Genomic DNA, 24108 nt, shown 5'->3' with positions numbered 1-24108 from the left:
ACGTGCATCTCGCTGACAAGCAGAGGGCCACGCAAGGTAGATCGCCATGATGCCGACCAACAACAAGGAAGCAGAAAATTCCATTTCGAGGCACGGTTCCTCTTCCTGCTATTTCGACCCTTCGACCTTAAAGAGCTCCAAAAAGCCTGGCTACTTTCACAAACTTGATGCCCTGAAACACGTGAATTTCAAGCGACCCGATAGCGACGGACATCAGTACCTCGACATTGGCTGTGGTTCTGGGGGATTCACCAAAGACGCTCTACTACAAAAAGTGCGTCCCTGTCGGAGGATCGTTGCCGTCGACAGAGAGGAAATCTTACTGCAGTATGCGAGCCAGTACGCCAGTCACCCGGACATTTTCTATGAGCTGCTTGACATTGAGAAGGACGACCCACAGCCTCTAATTGACAAGTACGGCCAATTCGACCGCATATACTCCTTCCTGGCGCTTCAGTGCGTACGAGACCTGAAGAGTGCTTACCGAAACATGTTCCGTCTGCTGAAGGATGGCGGGGAAGGAGCTCTCGTTACGCTTACTGGGTCTGTCATCACGGACATCATGCACCAGCTTCGTTGCACAGAAGAATGGAAGGACTACGTTCCGGTGAGCGAGTGGCATTACTTCGAAAAGCGTTTTCTGTGTGAACTGATCATGTTCACAGAACGTTCTTCCATTTGCCAACAACACTCCTAGAAGGAAAATTAATATTTTGCATATTTTATCTTATATTATTAGGCATAGCTTCCAGCTTTTAAATACGAATCATTTCTTAGCTAACCAAAGGTGCTTTGCGAGTTTCTATCTATCTATCTATCTATCTATCTATCTATCTATCTATCTATCTATCTATCTATCTATCTATCTATCTATCTATCTATCTATCTATCTATCTATCTATCTATCTATCTATCTATCTATCTATATAACCGCCTACGTCTCTGTGCTTTCGTGATAGTCTTCTTCCCCTTGCATACGCCAAAACTGGCATTGGAGGACATGACGGAATAATGAACATGACTTTCAAGTCATGACATGAATAAGGTGAGCGGCCTGTCGCGTACGTCACGAAGCCCCTTACCTCAGTAACGTGCGGCACATCCCCGTAAACAACAGGGGTGACATGGTAATTCACAATTTATATCTACCGAGGAACGTCGCGAACAGACAACGGTAATTTTAGCTCGACTGCGGTAAAGGCCCCACGCGCAGGAAAACCGGGGTTGGCAGCGTTGTCGGAGACTAGAAAATCCAGACGAATGCAAGGAATAAAAATCCGGATCCGATCAGGCCTCGCACCGCAGGCATTCCGCGTGGCAGTCAAGTATTCTAACATAGGGACAGGCCAAGTCTTGATGAATAATACATAGCTCAGTTCATAGCAAGTCTGGGAAGGTAAACGTCTGATAAGCAAGTTGCAAGAAGTATCCGAGGTGAACTGAATGTTGCTTCCGGTTTTGTTAACTAATTTACACAGTTTTCTTGGAGGCTTGCCTTTGTGCATGCATGGTGAGAGTGCCTGACTGAATATTTATTACCAATTTCAAGCAGGGCGATATGATGGCTATGAGCCTGAGGTATACTTGAACGGACCTATACGCGTACAAGTTATGTGAATTAAACATCCGGCACAAGGCTACTACTACAAATAAAATCAGTAAAATTTGATAGTAGGTTCAGTATATTGATGGAAACACACAGCGTAGTGTGTTATTCTTTATATCAGCATTCCGAACCACTATAACTGAAGAGGAAGGTCCTATGCAAAAAAAAGGAATACGAGTAGCTACTAGCTTGTAACTTGTAGGTAATTTTGAATTGACATTATTCAACGTACAAAACCAACTGGTATCTGGAACGAGTATATTACCAAGAATCATTTTCGTGTGATCGATAAGATAATCGAGAAACCTCTTTAACACAAAAATCCCCTTTTATATGAGGTTGCTAGATAACAAAAAGGCATTCTATTTGGCAGAGATATGAGCACTTTGGAGGCGTTGTGTCGACGAACATAGCTGCTTCTGTTGGTACTCTGCTCGTACAAAAGAAAACAAAATACCGATAGACAAATGGCCCAAACGAGGAGATAGTCGTCATTGCAATGTTATTGAATGTTTGTTTCGAATGAGTAATTTAACAAGTGGATTGCGAACAAATAGGATTAGCGGTGAATGAAGTATATCTCAGCAACTTAGGGCTTGCACGCGACACCATGTTCTGCAGCAAGAATGAAGATGAATTAAAAAAAAAAGAAGATGGATGCCTAAACCGGGAAGACTTACGCGTGCGGTTAATAATGAATGCGCAGAAGGCAGGCATAATGCTAGAAATTGACATTGCTCAATTCATGACCAGCTCACTAAGGCGTAACCCTAAACCACGTATTGCATTTCGCCATTTCCAGACTTGCGCACGTTACTAAAAATAAGGAAGCGATTACAATTAGAAATGTTTCAATTAAAATATAATTGATTACACTGGTCAATTACAGCCCCAGAAAAGTTACTGAGGAATCGTAGAAATGTAATCAATTATTTTGCGTTACTTTCCTTCAAAATTCTCTCGCTGTACCACAACAGCAAAACTTCACTAAACAACAACGAACTACCATGACTTGCATGGTAGAAAGAAGGCTGGAGGCTAGCTTGAAGGCTGGGATGCTTGCTGTGGCGTCTGTGATACAGTGTAAACGTTGTTAATTTTCAAGAAGTGTTGTTTTTCAAAGTTGTTCTCCCTGATTCTGTGACGTCTCCTCGTTAAGAGGTCAGCTGCTACATTGTACACTCTCTCAATGCATGGCTGGAGGGAAGGGAGGTATTATATTGGAGCACCTTGCGCACCAGCTCGTGGTTGCGCAGTGCTTCAATGCTAGTGTCCATGTACTCCATAAAGCGTCGCGCTTCAATGTTGCTGGCGCTCGCGTAAGGCGTTGCAGGCAAACCCAAGGGAAAGGTGAAAAAATAGGCTCTGTAACGACCCCCTGTATGGCAGGGCGGGGCAATTCCTGCAGAGTGGTCGCATATTTCTCGGGACGACAACTGCCGTAAAACAGTGACGAAAACTTGATTGTGGAAAAAAAAGTAAATGATTACTGATAATCAATCAAAAGAAAATGCAGTTGAAATACGTGCAACTGCAGTTTCGAGAAAGTAATCGATTATATTACAAAATTACAAGAAAACGTTCTTGATTACAATTAATTTATTGCTCATAAAGCGTTACGTATAGCTCTGGCCATTTGTAAGACTGAGGAAGAAATAATGCACGTTTGGGTGCGTTGGTGATCGTACAGGAACAGAACGCATGTTAAACGGACACAAAAGAAGGAGGAAACACACGCGACGAGCGCTAGCTGTCTTGCGTGTTTCCTCCCACTTGGTCTCGTTTTATATCCGCCTTCTTCTTTGACAAGATGAGGAGGACACTTGGAGGATAAGATAAAAAAAGAACCTTCAGAAATTCAGAGCCGCACCGTACACACGAAAAACTATGTGCGTAAAAGAAGGGATAGAAAAACAGCTCGTTGACTTCCGAAGAAACAGGGGCAGCCGATTACCCAGCTAACAATAGGAGTCAGAAACTCGGCGTTGGCGTGCCACGTAATGAGAACGACAAGAAATCTTTGGTCATACTCAGCGACGGAATAGATGCCAATAGTCAAGAAATGCTCCCGTAAACGGCAAAAAGTTATGTATACTCGCGAAAATGTGAAATTCACAGACGTAATGTAAACAATAACTGCGTGGTACAGCACAATGTGGGTTGGATATCACAGAAAAATGCCTTCGTCCTTCGAGTTACTGGTATTCTGACCTCTCTCTTTGCTGCGGTAGGTTCACCCTTGGGCGTTGTGCATGTACAGAGGGGTCCACTGTTCAAGGGAACACTTGCGTGCAGGGCATGCCAGATTTCGCTCTCTTGCATAAGCGTAGTCGCTTAAATTTGCACAACATAACTGGTGGTTGACAGTTCTGACTCCCTTTGACAGACTAGTGCCGTGCGCAAAAAATCATTTCACATCCACTTGCCGTTAGGGGGCCAACAATATGCGAAGTGCAAATGTAATATATACATTTTAGGTGTATATATATATATATATATATATATATATATATATATATTGTAGAGAAGCCTTGGGACATGGTAATGGGTTACCCTCTCCAGCGCCTTCTAGTGGGTCATCCTCTTTGGCTGCTTGAAGAAAGAACGCCGCTCGCGCAGGGAGTTCGTGCCTTGCCGTGACTGTCTCCATCACTCATTGTCGTTGAGTGCTGTCTATTAAACACCTTAACAATTTGGTGGAGAGTGCTCTGCTCCCATTCAATGCCCCTGGAGCTCCGATCCCGTACGTTGCCATCTACCATGCCTCAAGACGCCGCCCAGCAAACGCCTCCTCTCGCAACGAGCACATGTCCCGGTGTCCCCCGTATACGCGACCCACCTATCTTCACTGGCGCCGATAGCACCGACGTGGAGGATTGGCTCGCAATTTACGAGCGCGTCAGCATCCCCAACAAATGGGACGAAGAAGGCAAGTTAAGCAACTTGGTGTTCTACCTCGCGGGCGTAGCAAGCTTGTGGTACAACAACCACGCGTCCGATTTTGCGACTTGGGCCGATTTCAAGACCGCCGTCATCAGCGTTTTTGGCCGCCCAGCAGTTCGTAAGCTGCAAGCCGAACAGCGCTTACGTGAGCGATCTCAGCAGGACGGTGAATCTTTCACCAGTTATATCGAAGACGTCCTGGACTTGTGTAAGAAAGCCAACGGCACCATGTCCGAGTCTGACAAGATCCGGAACATTATGAAGGGCATTGACGACGATGCCTTCACCATGTTGCTCGCTAAAAACCCTTCCACCGTGGCCGAGGTCATAAAACTGTGCCAGAGCTACGAGGAGCTCCGCCGGCAACGTTCGATGACCCGTCGCTCCCCATCACGCGACGCAGAGCTTGCTGGCTTGGCGGCAATATCTGACCAGGCCGCGTTGCTGGCAGAAGTCAAGTCATTCGTGCGCGAGGAAATTGCACGCCAGATCTCCCTCCTCGCCTTTGCCCACCCGCCGCACGTTCAACAGTCGTCGACCACCCTTCTTCCTCCTCTCCGCCGAGCGATTGAGCAGGAAATTGCGGAGGTCATGCCTGAGTACCACCCGCAACCTCCGGCTCCTGCGCCTCAGAGTTACGCTCAAGTTGTCGCCAGGACGCCCCAAGTAATTCCTGCGGCTGCCCCAATGAGTTACGCCGAAGCCGCCGCTAGACCTCCGTTCTTTGAGGCGGGTGTGCCGGCTACATATGCTGACGCCATCCCTCGGCCCCGACTGCAGCCCACTATGCAGTCATTTCAGCAGCCGACTCGTCAATCACCTACTGCGACATGGGCGGGACCTACCCCGGCGAACCGATGGCGCACCCCCGACAACCGGCCCATCTGCTTTGCTTGCGGATACGCCGGTCACGTGGCACGTTATTGTCAACGCGTGCAGCCGCCTCGAGTCGCGTCACCTGTCACCAGCCAGTCAAGCCGTGCATTCTACGACCCACCTCCACCTATGTCGCCGACGTCACGCCCACCTCCAGCTACTCGCCGCTCTCCGTCTCCCCGACGTCGGTCACTGTCACCCATGCGGCCTCGTTCGGTCGCACGAGAGCAGGAAAACTAGTCGTCGCAGTCCAGGAGGCAAGGGCTGCGACGCTATCGAACTGTGAAAGCCCTCAGCGAAGTCCATCGAATGTAATCGACGTGCTTGTGGACGGTGTTCGCGCATCGGCCCTTATCGATACTGGAGCCGCTGTATCCGTTATGGACGCAACACTTTGCCGCTTACTTCGAAAAGTGATGACGCCACTTTCTGGGATGTCCCTTCGTACCGCGAGCTCCCAGAGTATTCATCCCACAGCAGTATGCACTGCTCGCGTCGTCATTCAAGACGTTCTATACGACGTCGAGTTCATCATAATTGCGGCATGCTCTCACGACGTCATCTTGGGATGGGATTTCCTGTCCCGCCACGACGCCGTAATTCGTTGCGCACCAGCCGAAATCGAACTCTCACCGTTCTCACATTTGACGCCGACAGACAGTCCATCGGCAATGACCAAGATCCTCGTCCAAGACGATACGAAAGTGCCTCCAAACTCGTCAACGGCTGTGTCGGTCTACTGCGCCGGTCTCTCCGACACCACTGCACTCCTTTCGCCATCTGCCCGCGTCTGCACTAGGAAAGGGTTGCTAGTACCTTTTGCGACCGTGCGAGTCACTCAGGGCAGCACCACTATTTTTGTTACCAACCCATCCCCGTGCATTGTTACGTTGGTTCGAGGGGAATGTCTCGGCAAAGTGGAACCCGTTGAAGACGCACAAGTTCTGGACGCACCCGATGACTCGCACTGTACCAGTTCCCGCACCATCAGTGCTGTTTCCACGTCTGATTCGTCACCTACTGATGTATTTGATCCCTCCATTGCTGACAACCTTACGTCGGTCCAGCGTTCGCAGCTTCTGTGCTTGTTGGATGAATTTCGTCATTCTTTCGATGTCGGGCAAACTTCCCTCGGCCGCACGTCCGCTGTTACGCATCGCATCGACACTGGCGCCCAACCACCACTGCGGCAACGTCCATATCGCGTGTCTCCCACAGAACGCCGGGTAATTAACGAGCAAGTGGACGATATGCTTCGACGCGATGTAATTCGGCCCTCCGACAGCCCATGGGCGTCTCCTGTTGTTCTCGTTACGAAGAAGGACGGTTCTGTGCGGTTCTGTGTGGACTACCGACGGCTCAACAAGGTCACCCGCAAGGATGTTTATCCACTGCCGAGAATCGACGACGCGATTGACAGCCTCCAAGGAGCAGAATTCTTTTCATCTCTCGATTTGCGCTCGGGGTACTGGCAAGTACCCATGGCTGATGACGCTCGACCAAAGACAGCCTTTGTCACGCCCGACGGCTTGTACGAGTTCAACGTCATGCCGTTCGGTCTGTGTAATGCGCCCGCGACCTTCGAGCGCGTGATGGACACCGTTCTGCGTAACTTGAAATGGCACACGTGCCTGTGTTACCTGGACGACGTCGTCGTCTTCGCTCCGGACTTCTCCACGCATCTCCAACGTCTGCGGCATGTTTTGACACGTTTGAGCAACGCCGGCCTCCAACTGAATCTGAAGAAGTGCCGATTTGCGGCACGGCAGCTGACAATCCTCGGCTACGTCGTGTCCAAAGACGGAATCCTTCCCGATCCGGCCAAGCTTCGGGCCGTGGCCGAATTTCCCAAACCTACGTCCGTCAAAGAACTGCGCAGTTTCGTCGGACTGTGTTCATACTTTCGACGCTTCATACGAAACTTTGCCACCATCATATCGCCGCTGACGAAGCTCCTTGGAAGTAACGGACCCCTAAATTCGTGGTCGTCCGAGTGTGACGACGCGTTCGCAAAGCTCCGTCGTTTGTTGACGTCTCCACCCATACTACGTCACTACGACCCTACGGCCCCTACGGAGGTACACACGGACGCCAGCGGCGTAGGCCTCGGCGCTGTCCTTGCGCAACGCAAACCAGGGTTCCCCGAATATGTCGTGGCATACGCAAGCCGTACGCTTACCAGAGCCGAGACCAATTACTCAGTCACGGAAAAAGAGTGCCTGGCGATCATATGGGCCCTTACAAAGTTTCGACCTTATTTGTATGGTCGCCCATTTGATGTCACCGACCATCATGCACTATGCTGGCTGTCGTCATTGAAGGATCCCTCAGGCCGTCTCGCCCGCTGGGCACTTCACCTGCAGGACTACGACATCCGCGTGCTGTACCGCAACGGACGCCAGCATGCTGACGCCGACGCCCTCTCGCGCTCTCCCTTGCCTGACGACAATGCCCCCTGCTCAGTATCTCACATAGCTGTTTCTTCAATCAGCGTTCACACCATCGCTACCGAACAGCGCAAGGATAAATGGATCACCTCGCTGATCGACTTGCTCACTGATCCGACGGCAACACCAGCCACTCGCGCGTTACGTCGTCAAGCCCACCATTTCGCCGTTCGTGACGACCTCCTGCACCGACGCAATTACAACGCCGACGGCCGCCAGTGGCTACTAGTGATACCCCGCAGTCTGCGTTCTGATATATGCGAGGCCTTCCACTCCGACCCGCAATGCGCGCACTCTGGGGTATCCAAAACTTACCACCGCATTCGACAACGATACTTCTGGCGTGGGATGTACCGCTACGTGCAGAAGTTCGTTCGCGCCTGCCTCGATTGCCAACGCCGAAAACCTGCAACGCACGTGTCGCCAGCAGGTCTACAACCATTACCTTGCCCTAACCGTCCGTTCGGGCGCGTGGGCATCGATTTGTATGGACCACTTCCTCTGAGTTCGGCTGGTAACCGCTGGGCCATCGTCGCTGTTGACCATCTAACGCGATACGCCGAAACCGCCGCCCTCCCAGCGGCTACAGCGCGCGATGTTGCCTCCTTCCTACTACACCGATTCATACTGCGTCACGGTCCACCCCAAGAGCTTCTCAGCGACCGAGGCCGTGTCTTCTTATCGGAAGTCGTGGAAGCCATTCTGAAAGAGTGCCATGCTGTTCACCGCAAGACTACTGCTTACCACCCGCAGACGAATGGCCTAACCGAACGCTTTAACCGCACGCTCGGCGACATGCTGTCAATGTACGTCGCCGCCGATCACACCAATTGGGATGCCATTCTGCCCCTCGTCACCTACGCCTATAACACCGCCCCTCAGAGCACTACTGGTTTTTCACCGTCCTTCTTACTGTACGGAAGGCACCCGTCGCACACCATCGACACGATACTTCCATACAAGCCGGATTCATCTGAGTGTGCGCCTATTTCTGACACAGCCAGGCTCGCTGAAGAGTGTCGCGAGCTTGCCAAGACATTTACGACGCAGGAACAAGAGCTGCAGAAGAGCATTCGCGATGGCACCACTACTTCTGAACCCACGTTCCTTCCTGGAGCGCTCGTATGGCTCTCGGTCCCTACCACTGCAAGTGGCCTTTCTTCAAAACTGCTGCCGAAATACGAAGGCCCATACCGGGTCGTCGAGCGCACATCCCCGGTCAACTACTTGATCGAACCCATCGAACAAGCTTCGGACATGCGCCGTCGAGGGCGCGACATTGTCAACGTGGAGCGCCTCAAGGCCTACTATGACCCACTCATAGTGACGAGCTGTTAGGTCGCCGGACGGCTCCCTTTTCGTACCCGGGGTAATTGTAGAGAAGCCTTGGGACATGGTAATGGGTTACCCTCTCCAGCGCCTTCTAGTGGGTCATCCTCTTTGGCTGCTTGAAGAAAGAACGCCGCTCGCGCAGGGAGTTCGTGCCTTGCCGTGACTGTCGCCATCACTCATTGTCGTTGAGTGCTGTCTATTAAACACCTTAACAATATATATACATATATATATATATATATATATATATATATATATATATATATATATATATATATATATATATATATATATATATATATATGTATATATATATATATATATATATATATATATATATATATATATATATATATATATGTGTGTGTGTGTGTGTGTGTGTGTGTAAGGTACTATACGTCACGTAATGTGTACAAGTCATAAAAAGATTACACCATTTTCCGCTAAAGGGCACTTGCACTTGCACTTGCACTTGCACTTGCACTTGCAAAGAGCACTTGCACGATCGCGTTCCGTTGGCGTTCGTTGGCCATGCTACCGACCTCGCGTCGTGGAACGCGAAGAGGACCGCTACGCGCGTCTTGTCTTCCCTCGAGCCTGTCCGTTAACTCTCACAGGGAGAGCGGGGAACGCGGTCGACAGGCGTGCGAGAGGGGGGCAGTGTAGGAGAGGAGAGTGAGGGGGAGGGGATGCGCATGCGCTGGCGCTCTTTGCGGCGTTGCGTAGGAGAGAATTTCGGCATGTCTAGCCCGTGCTTCAGAGGAAGAGTGGGGAGGGGAAGGGGAGAAGGGAAGTGGAGAGGGGCAGGGGAGAGGGGGAATATGGAGAGAGGAAGTGGAGAGGAGGTGTGTGGAGAACGTATACGCATGCGCAGTAAGGGTGGTCACGCCGCACACAACTACTGTTGGAACTCCGCTATAAGATGCTTCGCATCTCAAAAGAGGTTTTCGAATAGGCAGCTGTATTAATGCTAGGTCATGTATTATTGCTTTGCACTTACAATGCTTACTTATCAAGCAAAGGAATAGATGTCGTGTGAACGGACGCGGCTGAATTAACATGCATATACAGTTACAAGTACCCCGCGAGTGTTTCAGTTTTCATTTGGACAATTAGGGCCGTAGCCAGGGCAGGTCCCGCGAAAATTTTGTTGCTAGGGCGGGGGGGGGGTGTTTCAACGAAAATAAATAATGACAATAGCTGTTTTTCTCGGATAGTCAATGCCTTCAGAAAGTACCCCCCCCCCGAAAAGTATTCCTAGCTACGGGCCTGTGGACATTATATTTTAGTTTGCTGAACAGGGGTTCACAATGGCAGCAGTTCGAATGCGCACGCAGATCTCAGCTATAGGTATGTCCCATAGCGGCGTTTCGCTCCCTCCAGTGTTCTTTAATGTGCTCCACGCTCGTGGGAGCTTATTGCCCTGCCTGGCCAGCACAATTTTTCCAGAAAAGGGCGGTATTACGTATCTCACGTGGAGACATTTTTTGTAGCAAGAGCTAAGACGGGCGGTATTACATTTGCATTGATCGCTCTTTGTAAAACAAAACAAAATGTATCCCCCCCCCCCTCACTAAATGTTCCCCCGTGGAACCCGTGAGGTACTTGTATAAATAAATAAATAAATAAATAAATAAATAAATAAATAAATAAATAAAAGAAACAAGCAGCGATCGAATACCCCTACCACTTTGGGTTTATTTGCATGAAAAGGAATAAATATTTTGAACGCAAGAGTAAAGGTTCGAAGCCATGAGGTGTTCGTGTAGAGTCTCCAGCGACGACACTCTGATAATTACGGCTTAAGTTCATCAGAACCTATAGGTATCGATGAACTTCATATAGAAAGAATCGTGTCCGTGCTTTGCAGGATCCGACGAAGTTCTATTCGGAGCGCTTCTTCTTCAATGCTCCTATTGTGGCAGAAGCAGTTGAGGAGGCAGAGCGAGTGGCCACAGCTGCTGCAGGGCTCAATTTGGTGTCCTGCGCCGTTTACGACTGCCAGTGGATAATGCCGGATGTGGACGCCTGGATTGGTGAGCGGACTCAGGGCGATTTTGAAACCACTACATATTTATTTCAATATGAAATGATTTTAGGGTACAGATACACATCTGCAAGATCTAATACCTATTCATTATGTAAGACGATAGCGTGTGAACACGGACAAAGCAGAGAACCAGACAACACAAACGCCGTACCATAGAGAAATATACTTTGGTAAATAGCGGCCCCTCGGGCCGTTGCGTGGGCGAGCAAGCAAGGGTCTGAAAACAAGCCAAGGGGCTTAGCCATGCGCGCTTCAACTCGTTAGTCAGCATGTGTAAGAGCCGCCTCAGGAGGACAACCAATAAGCAAATTTGGTATCATTTTCCAGAGGAAAAATTTTGGTGTTGTGTAAAGTCCTCCACGATGCGTCTGCATTGTGTCTCGTAAGGGCTTTTAATGCGCTACCACAAAATTCAATAAATCCTGCATAGAAAGCGTTCTCTTTCTATGTTTTTCTTGCATCGCGCATATAACTCATTCATATGATTTACAAGCGCTCGTAATCACAAAAATAAATATTGCTTGTGTAGGCCAGTAGTAAGCCGTCGGTGTAGGCATTCGAGCATGAGGGCCCGGGTCCAAACCTCAACACCGGAAAGAATATGTTTCTTTTTTGTTTCTTCATCGCGAGGATCGTCCCAAATCTCGGAAGACAATACCGGCCTCACCAGCCGCTCGTGTGTCGTGGCGCTGACAGCCGTGCACAAGCTGGGCTGCAATGCTCTATGGGTGTGTCCGCTGTTTATGAAAACACATTTCTCTATGGCCTTACCTTCAAATGAGTGGCGATTTCTGGCGGAAATGTGCACAGAACACTACTGCTCAAGTATGTCCGGCCATCTTTCAGTCAGGAACAACACGTGCGGGTTTTCGCGAAACATAGCTGTTTATGCATTTCATTTCTTCCTTCTACAACTATTCGAAGCGTGGAAAATGTAAGCAGTTCCACAACTATCGATAAGCCAACCGTCAACCGCTGGACGCGATTATTCATTGTTTTGCTTGAATAGAACTTGGTAGTAGTCCAATTTTGGCTTTTATCACTTGCTCACAAAATGCAGGAAAGCTTTAACTACAGTGTAGAGCGGCTACGTTCAGCCGGAGACCCTTGCTCCGTCACAGTAGCAGTAGCAGAAAACTCTTCATTAGAAATTTCAGGGCAAGCTGAAAACAACTCTATCTGTGCACCGCAGGGCGTGAGGCATATGCACAGCGTTGGCCACAATTTAAAGAAGGTGGCCAACAGGCAAAAAGTACCTACTGCTATTTCGGCTTCGCGGAAGTTGGCCGGCTGTGTCCACGCATCACAGCTTCGCAAAAATTGACCCTATCTGAAAAAAAAACATGCAATATCGCACATAACTTGTGCGTGGGAGCGCGGTCTATGAAATTCTACTTAAATGCGGCAAAGTGTGTACCGGCCAGACTGGCCACTGCGTTAGTGAAAGGAATGTCAACTGAAAACTGAAAATAACATTAGTTTCCATTTGCATATGCACTGTGAGTCCTGCATGTGTGGGCCGATTATTACAAATATTCGCATACTCCTAAGGAAGAAGAATACCATGGCAAGTGAGCAATGGAGGTCTTTTCTATTTATAGGAAACGAGTTGTCTGTACCAGTGATACGTCAATCACCTTGCGTAGAGCAGAAACAGTTTCGGAGAGCATGATCACTTATGCACATATGCATGTGGTTATACCTGATTGTTCTGCGCACCTCGCTGCGCTGTATTGTAAGCAACGTTTCTTCAAATAAATCCATTTGCAACTTGACGCACTTTCCTACACACCTTGTTTCTCCGGCTTGGGTTCCTTTATTACCTTTTTTGCACACAATCTCCTTCGGACAGCAAAACTAATAACTTACCGCGTTAGAAAATGAACTAATAATACAATATTTTAAAGCGTCTTCTAAGGTTTCGCCAGTCTTGCTAAAGTATCTTCCTCAAAATATAAAGGCTAGCTTAGAACCAATGAAAATTCCTTATTTCCGAAAGCAGAAAAGCATTCCTTCGATCCGACGAGCGTCGGCAATAGATGCATGGAATCAATGCGGGCGGCTCTGTTCTTGTCGGACGATACATTTACGCCTTATAGTCTTTTATGTTTGATGCCAACCAAGTGGCTCAATATTCTGGCACACTATTATATTAGGTATATTTGGTAAAAGAACACGCAATCGTTAGACAGGAATAGAATGCACATTCTGAGCATGGCGTCCAATCCGCAGCTGCGAAAGATTTTAATGGTATCCCATGAGGAATGATAGGGTGCGTTCACGGCGAGCATGCCACTTATTGTATTATTGTACTTCAATTAATTTAGTTTCGCTACATGTCCAGAAGTCTACCGGTTCGCTTCACGCAGCTTTATTGTCTTTCCTTCCTTTAAGCTACATTTTTAAAATATTGTAATTACACTGAAAGATGGTTTAATTGACAGAGGAGTGTGAACGACGACCTCGGGAGGCTTTGCTTGAAGCCACTGAGTGTCCAGCTGAACGTAGTTTTCTTACACTCGTGCCTGACGTCACGAAACACTTTCCCTGTGGTAGGCAATACCCACCTGGCCTGTAAGACAGATTTTCGAGTGTAACGTCATGTCAGACGGCGATCATCCACAGAACGAGTCTCGTTACAGCGACTACAAGAACACATCAGGTGCGACAATGCGACGAAAAGGTCGATTAACGGGCCGGAAACTCGGCGCACAAGACACATTCGCGATATGGGGTTATTAGAAATAACATGTCCTATACTTTCCTTGGCTTTATTGTCTGTTAGTTCTCAGTAATATTGTGTCTAACAAAGAAAACGAGCCCTTGACCAATTTTTCTTGCTTCTGTGTGGATGCTATACCTCTTAAAGCTGCTATGAAGAGCAGTTTCTGTTAAATGTAACTCGTAGCCTGTCATTCTCCATTTACAACTCAGTGGATAAACAATTAACGCAAAAACAATTACATAAACAATTACAGCAAAGATCTATGTGACTTGACTTCCGTGTATTTTTCCTCTGCGCCGGCGTAAACGTATCTGCCTCACAAACTGGACGACCCCACCATTCACCACAGGCACGCAGAGAGAGAGAGAAGTGTAATGCGGAAGGGCAGGGAGGTTAACCAGAAAACATATCTGGTTTGCTACCCTGCACTGGGGAAAGGGAGACAAAAAAGTATGAAAGAGAGGAATGGGATAGGGAGCGAGGGAAGCACAAACACACACACATACACACGCGCACACACAGGAGTGTCACAATCGTTCAACGAGGCGGGTCGCTCGCGGGAACTTCATCAGCGCTTTCGTTGCTTTCTGGCGTGAAGCTCGGTCTTTCCGACATTCCGAGAATGACTGCTCAGAGAGCGGCTGGTCGTCGAGGCGAGCAAACACTGCTGAGAGGGACTGTCTCTGAGAGCTGTACTGAGGGCACTGACATAAAGTATGTCCAACAGGCACGCAAAAGTTGACGAAGGGAATAGGAGCGTCCACAAAACGTTAGGATCGTTCACAAAACGCCACGCGGTCGCGGAAGCTAGGCAAGACGAGGCATGTCGCGAAGCGGAGAATGCGGTGAAATGACAAAAGTACTACGTCGCTGAAATGTAAAACTATAAGGGATCGTACGTTAAATTCAAAATGTATAGAGCTCACGGATTGAAACGGGACAATTTAGGAAACGCGCATACTTTCGTTTCCACAGTCTTCAGTTGGGGTCACATCAGCGCTATTTCGACTCAAACGCGTAGGCCAGAGGAAACGTTATCTTTATCGACGAAATTCGTCGCCACATGACGTGATTGCCTGGACCAATTGCGCATACAAGTCGTTATACTACAAATTTCGATGTCCCGTTTGAATTCGTATATTACATTCTAGGAAGGCAAGTTGGATATGATTACAGGGTACCTGATCGGCTGTGGCTTAAAATTCTCTGTCACGTCTGTGTCGTGCGCTCTACGGCTTCACTGGTCACACATTTTGTCCGAGTGGAATGGCTCACAAGGTATTTACGGCGTGTTCGCAGACCTGTACGTGCCCGTTTTCAAGTTGGACGCCCAGATTCCAGAGGGAAAGCGTGACGCATTTCGCAAGGACATAAGGACCCTGCTGGAGCAGAAGACAACATCAACGGCCGAGGGTTGCGCCATGAGACACAGTTTTGTCGTCGTGCACTTGGAAAAAGCCTCATAAAATAATCCGAATGTCAAGCCTATTTCAACTTAAAACATTGCCTTAGATCGCTACATTGTACTGTCCACGATGGCAAAAGCCTAAGTCAGGAATACATCAACGAGCTTCCCTTATAGCAGGTACCTGTACTTCGAATGTATGTCAATGTTTCTAACATTTTTGAATACTATCTCTGGTAATCTTTCCTGAAAAAGACTCAATTTCCTGGATTCCAGGTGCTGGTGTATTGCTCTACAGTTATTTCTTTTTGTGTGTTTGTTTGGTAGTCTCCCACGCTTTAGTGCACCGGAGCTTTTCAAGATGCGTATGAGTATCCTTTTCCCACTTCGCATCTGTACGTTCTCACAGGAATAATAAAACGCATTGGTACGTTGTGCTGCTGCGTGGTATTTGCTTTTATTTTAGTTATTGCTTTTGTGCGGTGATGTTTAGTTCAATTTCTGCACAGAAAATGCGTCACGGAAGCAACTTTTAGGTGGACAAGAGGAAATTATAGATAATTGAAAACCCCCAAGCTGAACAGCAGTTTTCTATGGTTTGCTTAAAAAACCACTTGAGCATCCTGGAAGTGAAGGTAAAAAAAATGACGAGCTGCACGGTGCAGTTTCAGAGAGCCGTAGAGCAATAAAGCACAATTTGAGCGGAATTAACGCTATAATGGGTATGATCGATGACACTGCAAATAGAAGCCGACATAATCAGCTGGTCTTCTATGGCTTTGAAGATGATGATGAACATAAGGAGCCAGCTGAACCTGAAAGCGAAGTATTTGAACTAATGCCGTTCTCTTTTAAGTATAGAGCACGTAGCATTCAAGGGATGCACCAACTAGGCAAGCTCAATTCACCGAACCATGCTTGATATCTCCATCGCAGAAATCAGTATAACACGAAAGTGAGAGGTGTCTTCACAGAAGTTGTTCAATGTTTATTGCACATTGATAAAAGAGAACGTGCACAATGTATGTTGGTGTATGGCCGATGTAGCACTGTTTGATACGGATCCACATACGTCGACGCTTGGTGGCACATGTACATCCCGACAAATAACGTTAATTATTTTGATTAAAGATTTGAAATAGATGAAGTAGTTAATATACACCCGTACACAGCATATGGTGAATCCCGCTCAAAGATGGCGTCAACAAGCGCATATCATACACTGGTACTCGATATGCGCTCATGGAAAGCATTCTCATTTGAGGAGACAAATGGAAAGCTGTGGGCTCTCCAGTAATTGGGTAACCTACAGCGCTGCTCATGCATACAGCATCAGGAACGCGACAGGCAGTGCTCGTAGCTTGGGCTGCGAACGCGCGCAGGCGTTGTACTTCGTGCTGGCTTGTCTATCGCAGAACCAAAGCACTTACTCGCACGACATCCGCGCGTAGATGTCGTTGGCTTTCAGTGGAGTTCAAAAGGACGCACAACTGATTTTTCTCGGGGTAGATTTTTTTACGGCGCAACGAAAAGCTCCAACTCGGTAGTGGCTATACCTCCAGAGGTTGATTCCAAAAGTGCGTGGATATTTTTTAAGCAGAATGTTTCGATATAAGAAGCCACTAAAAAAATCACAGCATATCCACGGAGTGAATGATGATGAGTGGGCGAAGCTGCGGAGGTTCGTCGGTAAACCGTGAATCTTCCGTGAATTCTGCCCAGTACATCATCACCGACGTGAGATCGGACGCGTTTATATTAAAGGTTCGATGAGTTATGACGACTTGCAGCTCACTTTAATTTTACATGTACGCTGTGAATTTTCATTGTTTAGAAAACCATTGCTTTAGAAAACATCTGGCGTCTTTCGTTAAGCAGCTGGCGTCTTTTCGTTTTGCTTTAGAAACATCTGGCGTTCTTTCGTTTTGCTTTTACAAAACATCTGGCGTCTTTCGTTGGTTTATTTCATCAATCAACGGCGTTTTGAACAAAATTTTTATTGTTTATTCACGCACAGGAGAAATCTCACCAGGCACTACCTTGAAGGTAAACAATGGCTGCTAATGGGAATGAGAGACAGAAGAAGTCGGCTTTTAGCTAACACTTACACTTCTACTTCTACTAACGTTTCCTACTGGAACATGCCAATGGCTGCTAATGGGGAATGAGAGACAGAAGAATTGGGCTTTTAGTTAACGCGCACGCTGCGAATTTTTTATTGTTCAACAACGCACAGGAAAAATCTCCCGCCGGCACCACCTTGGAGGTCAAAGCGTAAGACTGGTTACGCACCACGACTACTACGACTACGACTACGAGGGACGAACGGGTGCCGCCTTAAGTGCTTCGCCCCTAAAAAGTACGAGCGCCTCCTCCTGCAACGCTGAGAATTGACAGCGATTCCGATAGCCGTTCTCGCAAGCTGTTTACTACACTCGACGTTCTGTTTTCCCAGGAGTGAGGGGAAGTGTTGTTAACCTACTTCATTCTGACATTTTCGGCCGTTTTTTTTTAATATAAAAAAAGCTTGTAAAGCGATTGATGTAGTTATACATCCCGCGCTAAAATACAGCTCCACTACTCTAAAACCTCAGGAAGTGCGTAGCACGGGCACACAGTGGTTCCCGTTCGTAGAGTTACCACTGCCCCTTTTACCAAACCGTCAATGACGTCAGTGTTTGAGGTATGCAGGAGGGATTTCTCCGGCCCGAGTATCATCTTGTTAGGAAGATTCAAAAACTCTGTGAAGGACATGTGCGCTACTTTTTCCTGTACTTCACCGATTTCCTGCTTGTTACAGCAATTGAGATACGTGTCGTCTGCGGAGAGAACCCGCAGTTTGTTTTCGCCTTCACATGTAGCGACGAAGGCGCCGGTGGGAGGAGCAATGGTGGCGCGTTGTCTTGTGCGGCGCGGGTGTCAGCCCTGTGCATAAGTAAATCATTGCCATGAGTTAATTTCAATTTATTCATTGCGACAACTTACTGAATATTTCTTTTATTGTATAATTTTATGTCTTCGTTTATTTTAACCTGGTTTCCAACTTGCTAGCTTTGTTTTAGGCCTCGACTCATCCCTCGACTGGTGAGCGTGAGCACGCCACATGGGATTTACGGATAGACGACAAGCCGGGCTCCTACAGTGCTACGCACTTTCCGGACGTTCTTTCAGCTTTCCGGACGTTCTTCATCGCGTCAAATCCCTTTGCCACGTTGCGGGCTTCTCCAACTTGTCTACAGGTGCCGCTAGCCCCTCAGCTAGCTTTCATGCTTCCCGTGGCCTCTGCGATTAGCTCTGGGCAACGGCGTATCGGATCGTACGTCAAGCGAAGGCGGCGCCATTCTTCTGCTGACTACAAAGGAAGGTGTATTGGCACAATCTTCAGTTATAAAAGATTATAATAGGAAAAGTCTACTGCATTTCAACACTGACACAAAGACCATTGGTCGCATGAACCATTAAAATATCACGTGGTCGTTATCGCGTGAGATGCCAAAAGTGACTTTAGTGAAGAAAGAAAAATATCAATCAGCGTCTTATTAATAAAAACACGGCTAGTTTTAATTCATACAATGTACAATATTTCCACAGGTGCGGTTATCCTTAATTGGAGGTCTGAGGGGTTGTCCGTCCTTTAATGCAGCCCTTTTCTTAGTCGGTGCCATCACACTCAACGCAGTAGACTACTGAAAAACGCCGTTGGTGCATGTGGAAGCTTCACTACTCTTGAGACGAGGCGGAACAGTCTGACACGACGCGCAGGACAGAGACACACGTGCGCAGTTACGGAGCTGAATCGCCGCCAACTCTGCGTTGCACCGGCAGCCTCGGTGGGGGGAGGGAGGAGGGTTAAACTTTATTGAAACATAGTGGGAGTCAAAATTGTGGAGCTAGCCGCCATGGCACTGATACTAACGAAGCACTCCCTGTCACCGTGCTCGTTAGTATATGACGTAATACTTTCACTTCACTGCTCCTAGACGGCGACACCGCCCTTGCAATCGAAGAGCGCCATGAGAGGGAGAATGTGTGAGAGACATAAGGCGCGTTTGTTAACCTTTAATTACGAGTGCCGGTAGCGCACATAGGAGAAAGCCCGGCACCTATCGTCCTGTGACAGAGAGGTAGTGGGTTCGACTCTGAGGCCATCCAAATCAACGGGACTTTTTCTTCTAGTTTCCCTTTGTCATCCGTAATTTAAGGACGTATTTGCATTACGGAAATGCGTCCTGATGTATTGATGGACCCCGGCATGAAACACGTTCTTGTTAAAAAAGGCCACTAATACGTCAGTTTGGTAGTTACAAAGAAAACCGAAGTATTCTAGTCAAGGTAAAGAAGTTCAATATTAGAAGTGACACTAATGAAAGACTTCTCGGAATCTGTGTAAAAAAAACGAAAATTGTTACTGGAATCCCGCCAAAGCGCAACGCAAAAATATTGATAAAGTAAGCCTACGTCATTCATCTCTGTTCTTTATCAACAACAGTAGAGTTATGATAAAGAGTTGGCTTCAATATTACAATCCGGCTAACCGCGAGGCAGCGGCGGCAAGCTGTAAGTAATGGTTGTAAAACGCAGAACCATTGCTAATAAAGAAGAGGGCTTCACTACCTTTAATATCTTTCCAGTCCCTATAGGCCAATTCGCATCGCTAGTTCACAACACAGACTAAAACGGGAGCAACCTGAAAACAAGTAAATATAGGGTTATTTATAAAGGAGAACAAGTGTCCACATGTCTGGACGTAGGGGACACCAGTTACACTACTTCCATCAACATTCTTTGTCGTAAATGGGAACATGGTTTGCCGAAGGCTCTGTTTCAATGTGTTAATCACTATCATCATCACCATCGCTTATAGCAATCATCGCCTTAACCATCACGTTCAACGCATTCATTGTCAATATCATCATCATCTTTGAAAGAACCTTTGCTTGATAACGGTCTGTTTAAACACGTTCGCCCTCATAGTCCATTATTGCCTAGATCAACGCGTTTTTCCTCATGTTCAACATTTTCATTGTCAACATTATCATGACCATTCAAGGCGCCTTTGGTTGCCCACACCTCTTCTTGAGAACGTCCGTCATAATCATTGTCGTCGTTTATCATTGTCAATTTGTCACCAATTCGTTCATCATCCTGTTCAAATGAAACGCTTCCATCATCATCGTAGGAATCGTTCAAAAGGCCTTTGCTTGCCAACGGCACTGCTCGAAGTGCTCATCATCAGAGCTCTTCAAATCATAACATTTGCTTACGCTCTACCTACCACGCGCATCAACCGGTAGCGCTGTAGGTAGAGCGCCGGGCACCTATCGTCACAGATCCATCAGCGACTATAGAAGTGTCGGGTTCGAGCCCCCACATAGCGAAACTATTTCTTCTCGTTTTTCTGTGGCATGTGTTCATGCTCATTTTATTGACGTCATTTCCGTGACAGAAATTATGTCATTGAAGTGTTAGCGAGGTCAATGAAGTCTTAGTGGAGCCCGGCATAAAACACTTTTGTGTTAAAAAATAAATAGTAAGAGGGAAGGCCGCCCAGCTCGGCTGTTTCTTCAGGCTTGGCACATCTAGTGCGAAGTTGCCTTCTTCCTTTCTTTTTTACAGTGACGCTGTGTACCACTCGTCGGTCGGAAATTTTTGTGACGTAAGCACGAAAGTCCTATAGCTTCTCACCACACTGGGCCACTAAATATTAACAAGAGAACAGACGAGCGAAGAACACCGACTAGGGAACGCACCTTGCAGCGTCTCTCGTTACCTATCTGCCCCAAGTTCTGAAAAGTCGGGATTACCCTGGTGACAAACACCGGGGCTCCACTGTTTAACCATCTCTACGGAGTGCTTGGACGGTTATCGCTCAAAGACACCAGGAGATTTTCGCGAATACAACGCTCGACGAAAGGAAGAACTTCGACTTGCTGAAAATGATCGCGAAACCAATCGCGGTCTACCACAGCGACCACAAAGCGATTATCACTACCATTACTCAAAAGTAATAATAAAACATAAGCCCCCCCCCCCCACCACATCAGCATGTGTGGTGTTTGACAGAGCTTCGCAGGACATTCACGTTCGCGGGGCGGGATGGCGGCCAATTTTTTTTACATGGGCAGCCTTCACTGCGACGCACAATTTGAGAAAAGAAAATGCTAGAGGCCCGTGTACTTCGATTTAGCTGCACGTTAAAGAACCCCAGGCGGTCAAAATTTCCGGAGCCTTCCACTACGGCGTCTCTCATAATCATATCGTGGTTTTTGGACGTTGAACCCCAGCAATTATTATTATTAATACAATTTGAGAAAGCCAGCTTACAATGAAAAAAAAAGCTCGCATAGATGCTCGTAAAATCGGTTTCCCTCTTAAACAAGAGTGCATTGCTTGGAAGACATTTTATAGGGGCAATAAAAGCCATAAGATCTGAAGATATGAATGCGCTATGATTTTTTATCATTTTAGCAATTATTTACCGCTACCTCGAGGAGCGCGCTTACAAGCTAGCACCGATCCCATTCAAGTCCCCTTCACTTCTAAACTCAAGTTCGCTGCTGGGAAGACATTTTTTTTTCAGGGGCAATATATAAGCCGACTTATATAAAAATACGAAGACCCTAGATCAGTTTTATCATTTCCTTATTAACTGGCTGTGGCCCTGGCAGAGCGAGTCCAATGTGGATGACTCGACAACTCGGAGAGCCTGAGGGCGCTAACAATATGTTCACGGATAGAAAAGAAATTCAGATAGCTTCGCAGTTGGGGTGCTAAGCCTGAACGACGAGCAGAACCGGGCGCCCTTTCTTGTTTCTCTTTATTTTGCTCTTTCTTCCTCAATTGTTTTCTTTTTCTCTCTGCTTTTTCGATCTCTTTTCTGTCTCTTTTTCTTTCTATCTCTTTCTATCTCTTTCATTCTCTATCTTTCTCGCTTTTACATTTTTTTGTATTTGTTCCCTTTCTTTCTCTCTCTATATCTATTTCTCGTTTGCTTATTTCTCTTTCTCTTCACATCTTTCGCTTTCCTTCTTTGAATCTCTCTTTCTCTCTTCTGTCTTTCTTTCCCTTTCCCTCTTCCTTTTCTTTCTGTCTACTTTCTCTTCCTTTCTATATTATGCATTACTCTCTCCGCTTCCTCTTTTCCTCCTACTTGTGCTCACATCTTTGCTCCTCACGCTCATTTCCCTTTCCAACCCCTTTTTTAAGCTATTATATAAGGCTATGCTATGCTCTGCTAGCGTGCCTGGATAACCAAGTTACAACGCTCGCCTTCGGCCGCGGGTATGCGGGTTCAAATCCCACCTCGCCAAGAATTTTTTCATTTTCACTTTTTCTCTTTCTATCTCTTTCTGTCTCTCTTTCTCGCTTTTTTTGTCTGTACCCATTTCCTCACCAATCAGTGTGATATCGGGGTCGTGTACCGGACAAATCGGCGCACTTGTTCTGTGAACGAAGCAGAAGATGAAGAAGAGTACAAAAAGGAAGAAAAGGACGAAAGGAGCACGTGAAGGTTCATGGTGATAGTTTCCTGGGGGCAGATTACAAGCAACGGCTGGCATAAAGAGCTCCGCTGTTCCTAATGCACAGACCCTTAGCCATATACAAAGCTTACCTGTAAGAGAACTTAAAAGGAGAACACTTGCTGTGAAAGCTTCGTTGACGCGTTCCGAGACGAAGGAATAAAAGTAATCGGCAGCACAACGTGTAAAGTCCACGTCAAGCATTACAGATGTAAGGAAAAGTGCAACTTTCAGAAAATTTAAGCCGAAGCGCACTTTTCGATGATCGCGGGATTGACCTTTCGTTGATGCGTTCCACACGAACGCTGAAAAGGCGAAAGACCTTATACCGATGCCACTCACAATAAACTTCCAGGAAACGCTGCGGGTATGCACTTGCCCACTGTAAAACGTTACGCTTGCGCATCATTCAGACAACTTCCGCGGGAGATTGTGCGCTTATTTTTTCCTGTAATGCTTATTTTTGTGGCGAGGATTTTAATTCAACGTTCCTTCAACTATTTCGCAGAATAAGTGTGCCGTCTTTTTCTGTCTACCCGTCTGCACTGCGTTAGCATATGCGGGCCATCTGCTAGGGGAAGTCAAACGTTTTTTTTTTTTTTTTTATACTTGAACAACTCAAGAATAACAACCGCCCTTGTAGCTCTTTCCACGTGTGTCTTCCTTCCAGAGCAGGAAAAAAAAGATAGCTCTCCCGGAACAATGGGCGACGAATGGAACTAGATGTAAAAGCAGTGGTTAATTACCTGCCGTCTGTTTAATCTTGCGGAATTCACTATGACAGCAGATCAATAAGCTCGCGATGCAGCACCGCTTCAGCACTGAGAAAAGGTGAGGAAGTGTTCATGACATCTCGGCAGCTAAACGAGAAACATGCAGTCTGGGCAATTGCGAGCTGCTTTTAAGTGTGTCCACTATTATTCAAGAATCACTACTCCACTTCACAGGCCCAGTCCTATTGCTGCTTGGGAAGGCAATAGCCAGCGTAAAGGTACATTCACTCCTAACCTAGGACCATCATTTACAGCCTTGGATTGTTCGCGGAAGAGAACTGGCATGCATGCCGACGATAACTCTAATACCTTTGCAAACAAAGAAGCAGCAATTGACGATGATGATGACGATGAGATTCTTCAGATATCGTTCATGTCCGCTGTAGGGGTTCGTGCAAGAATTGCTCACATAAACTAACAGGCCCGTAGCC

The 24108-nt window shown here is 47.1% G+C and overlaps 1 protein-coding gene across 1 annotated transcript; it reads left to right on the top strand.

Moving 5' to 3' along the window:
• The first annotated feature begins 15 nt into the window (after window positions 1–15).
• Window positions 16–15518, top strand: LOC119399558 (juvenile hormone acid O-methyltransferase). Its single transcript, XM_037666369.2, has 3 exons — window positions 16–607; window positions 11075–11240; window positions 15279–15518. Exons 1-3 carry the CDS (start codon window positions 47–49, stop codon window positions 15443–15445), a joined length of 894 nt encoding a protein of 297 aa, XP_037522297.1. The 5' UTR covers window positions 16–46; the 3' UTR covers window positions 15446–15518.
• Window positions 15519–24108: the final 8590 nt, after the last annotated feature.

Source organism: Rhipicephalus sanguineus, chromosome 7 (assembly GCF_013339695.2).
Source record: "Rhipicephalus sanguineus isolate Rsan-2018 chromosome 7, BIME_Rsan_1.4, whole genome shotgun sequence".
NCBI classification, from domain to species: domain Eukaryota; kingdom Metazoa; phylum Arthropoda; class Arachnida; order Ixodida; family Ixodidae; genus Rhipicephalus; species Rhipicephalus sanguineus.
This window is presented reverse-complemented; position numbering and strand designations above follow the sequence as displayed.

Excerpts from the sequence above, each read along its gene's own strand:
- LOC119399558 (XM_037666369.2), top strand. The coding sequence starts at position 47 with ATGATGCCGACCAACAACAAGGAAGCAGAAAATTCCATTTCGAGGCAC. Across the intron at positions 608-11,074 it reads AATGGAAGGACTACGTTCCG|GATCCGACGAAGTTCTATTC; the intron begins GTGAGCGAGTGG and ends CGTGCTTTGCAG. Across the intron at positions 11,241-15,278 it reads GGATGTGGACGCCTGGATTG|ACCTGTACGTGCCCGTTTTC; the intron begins GTGAGCGGACTC and ends GCGTGTTCGCAG.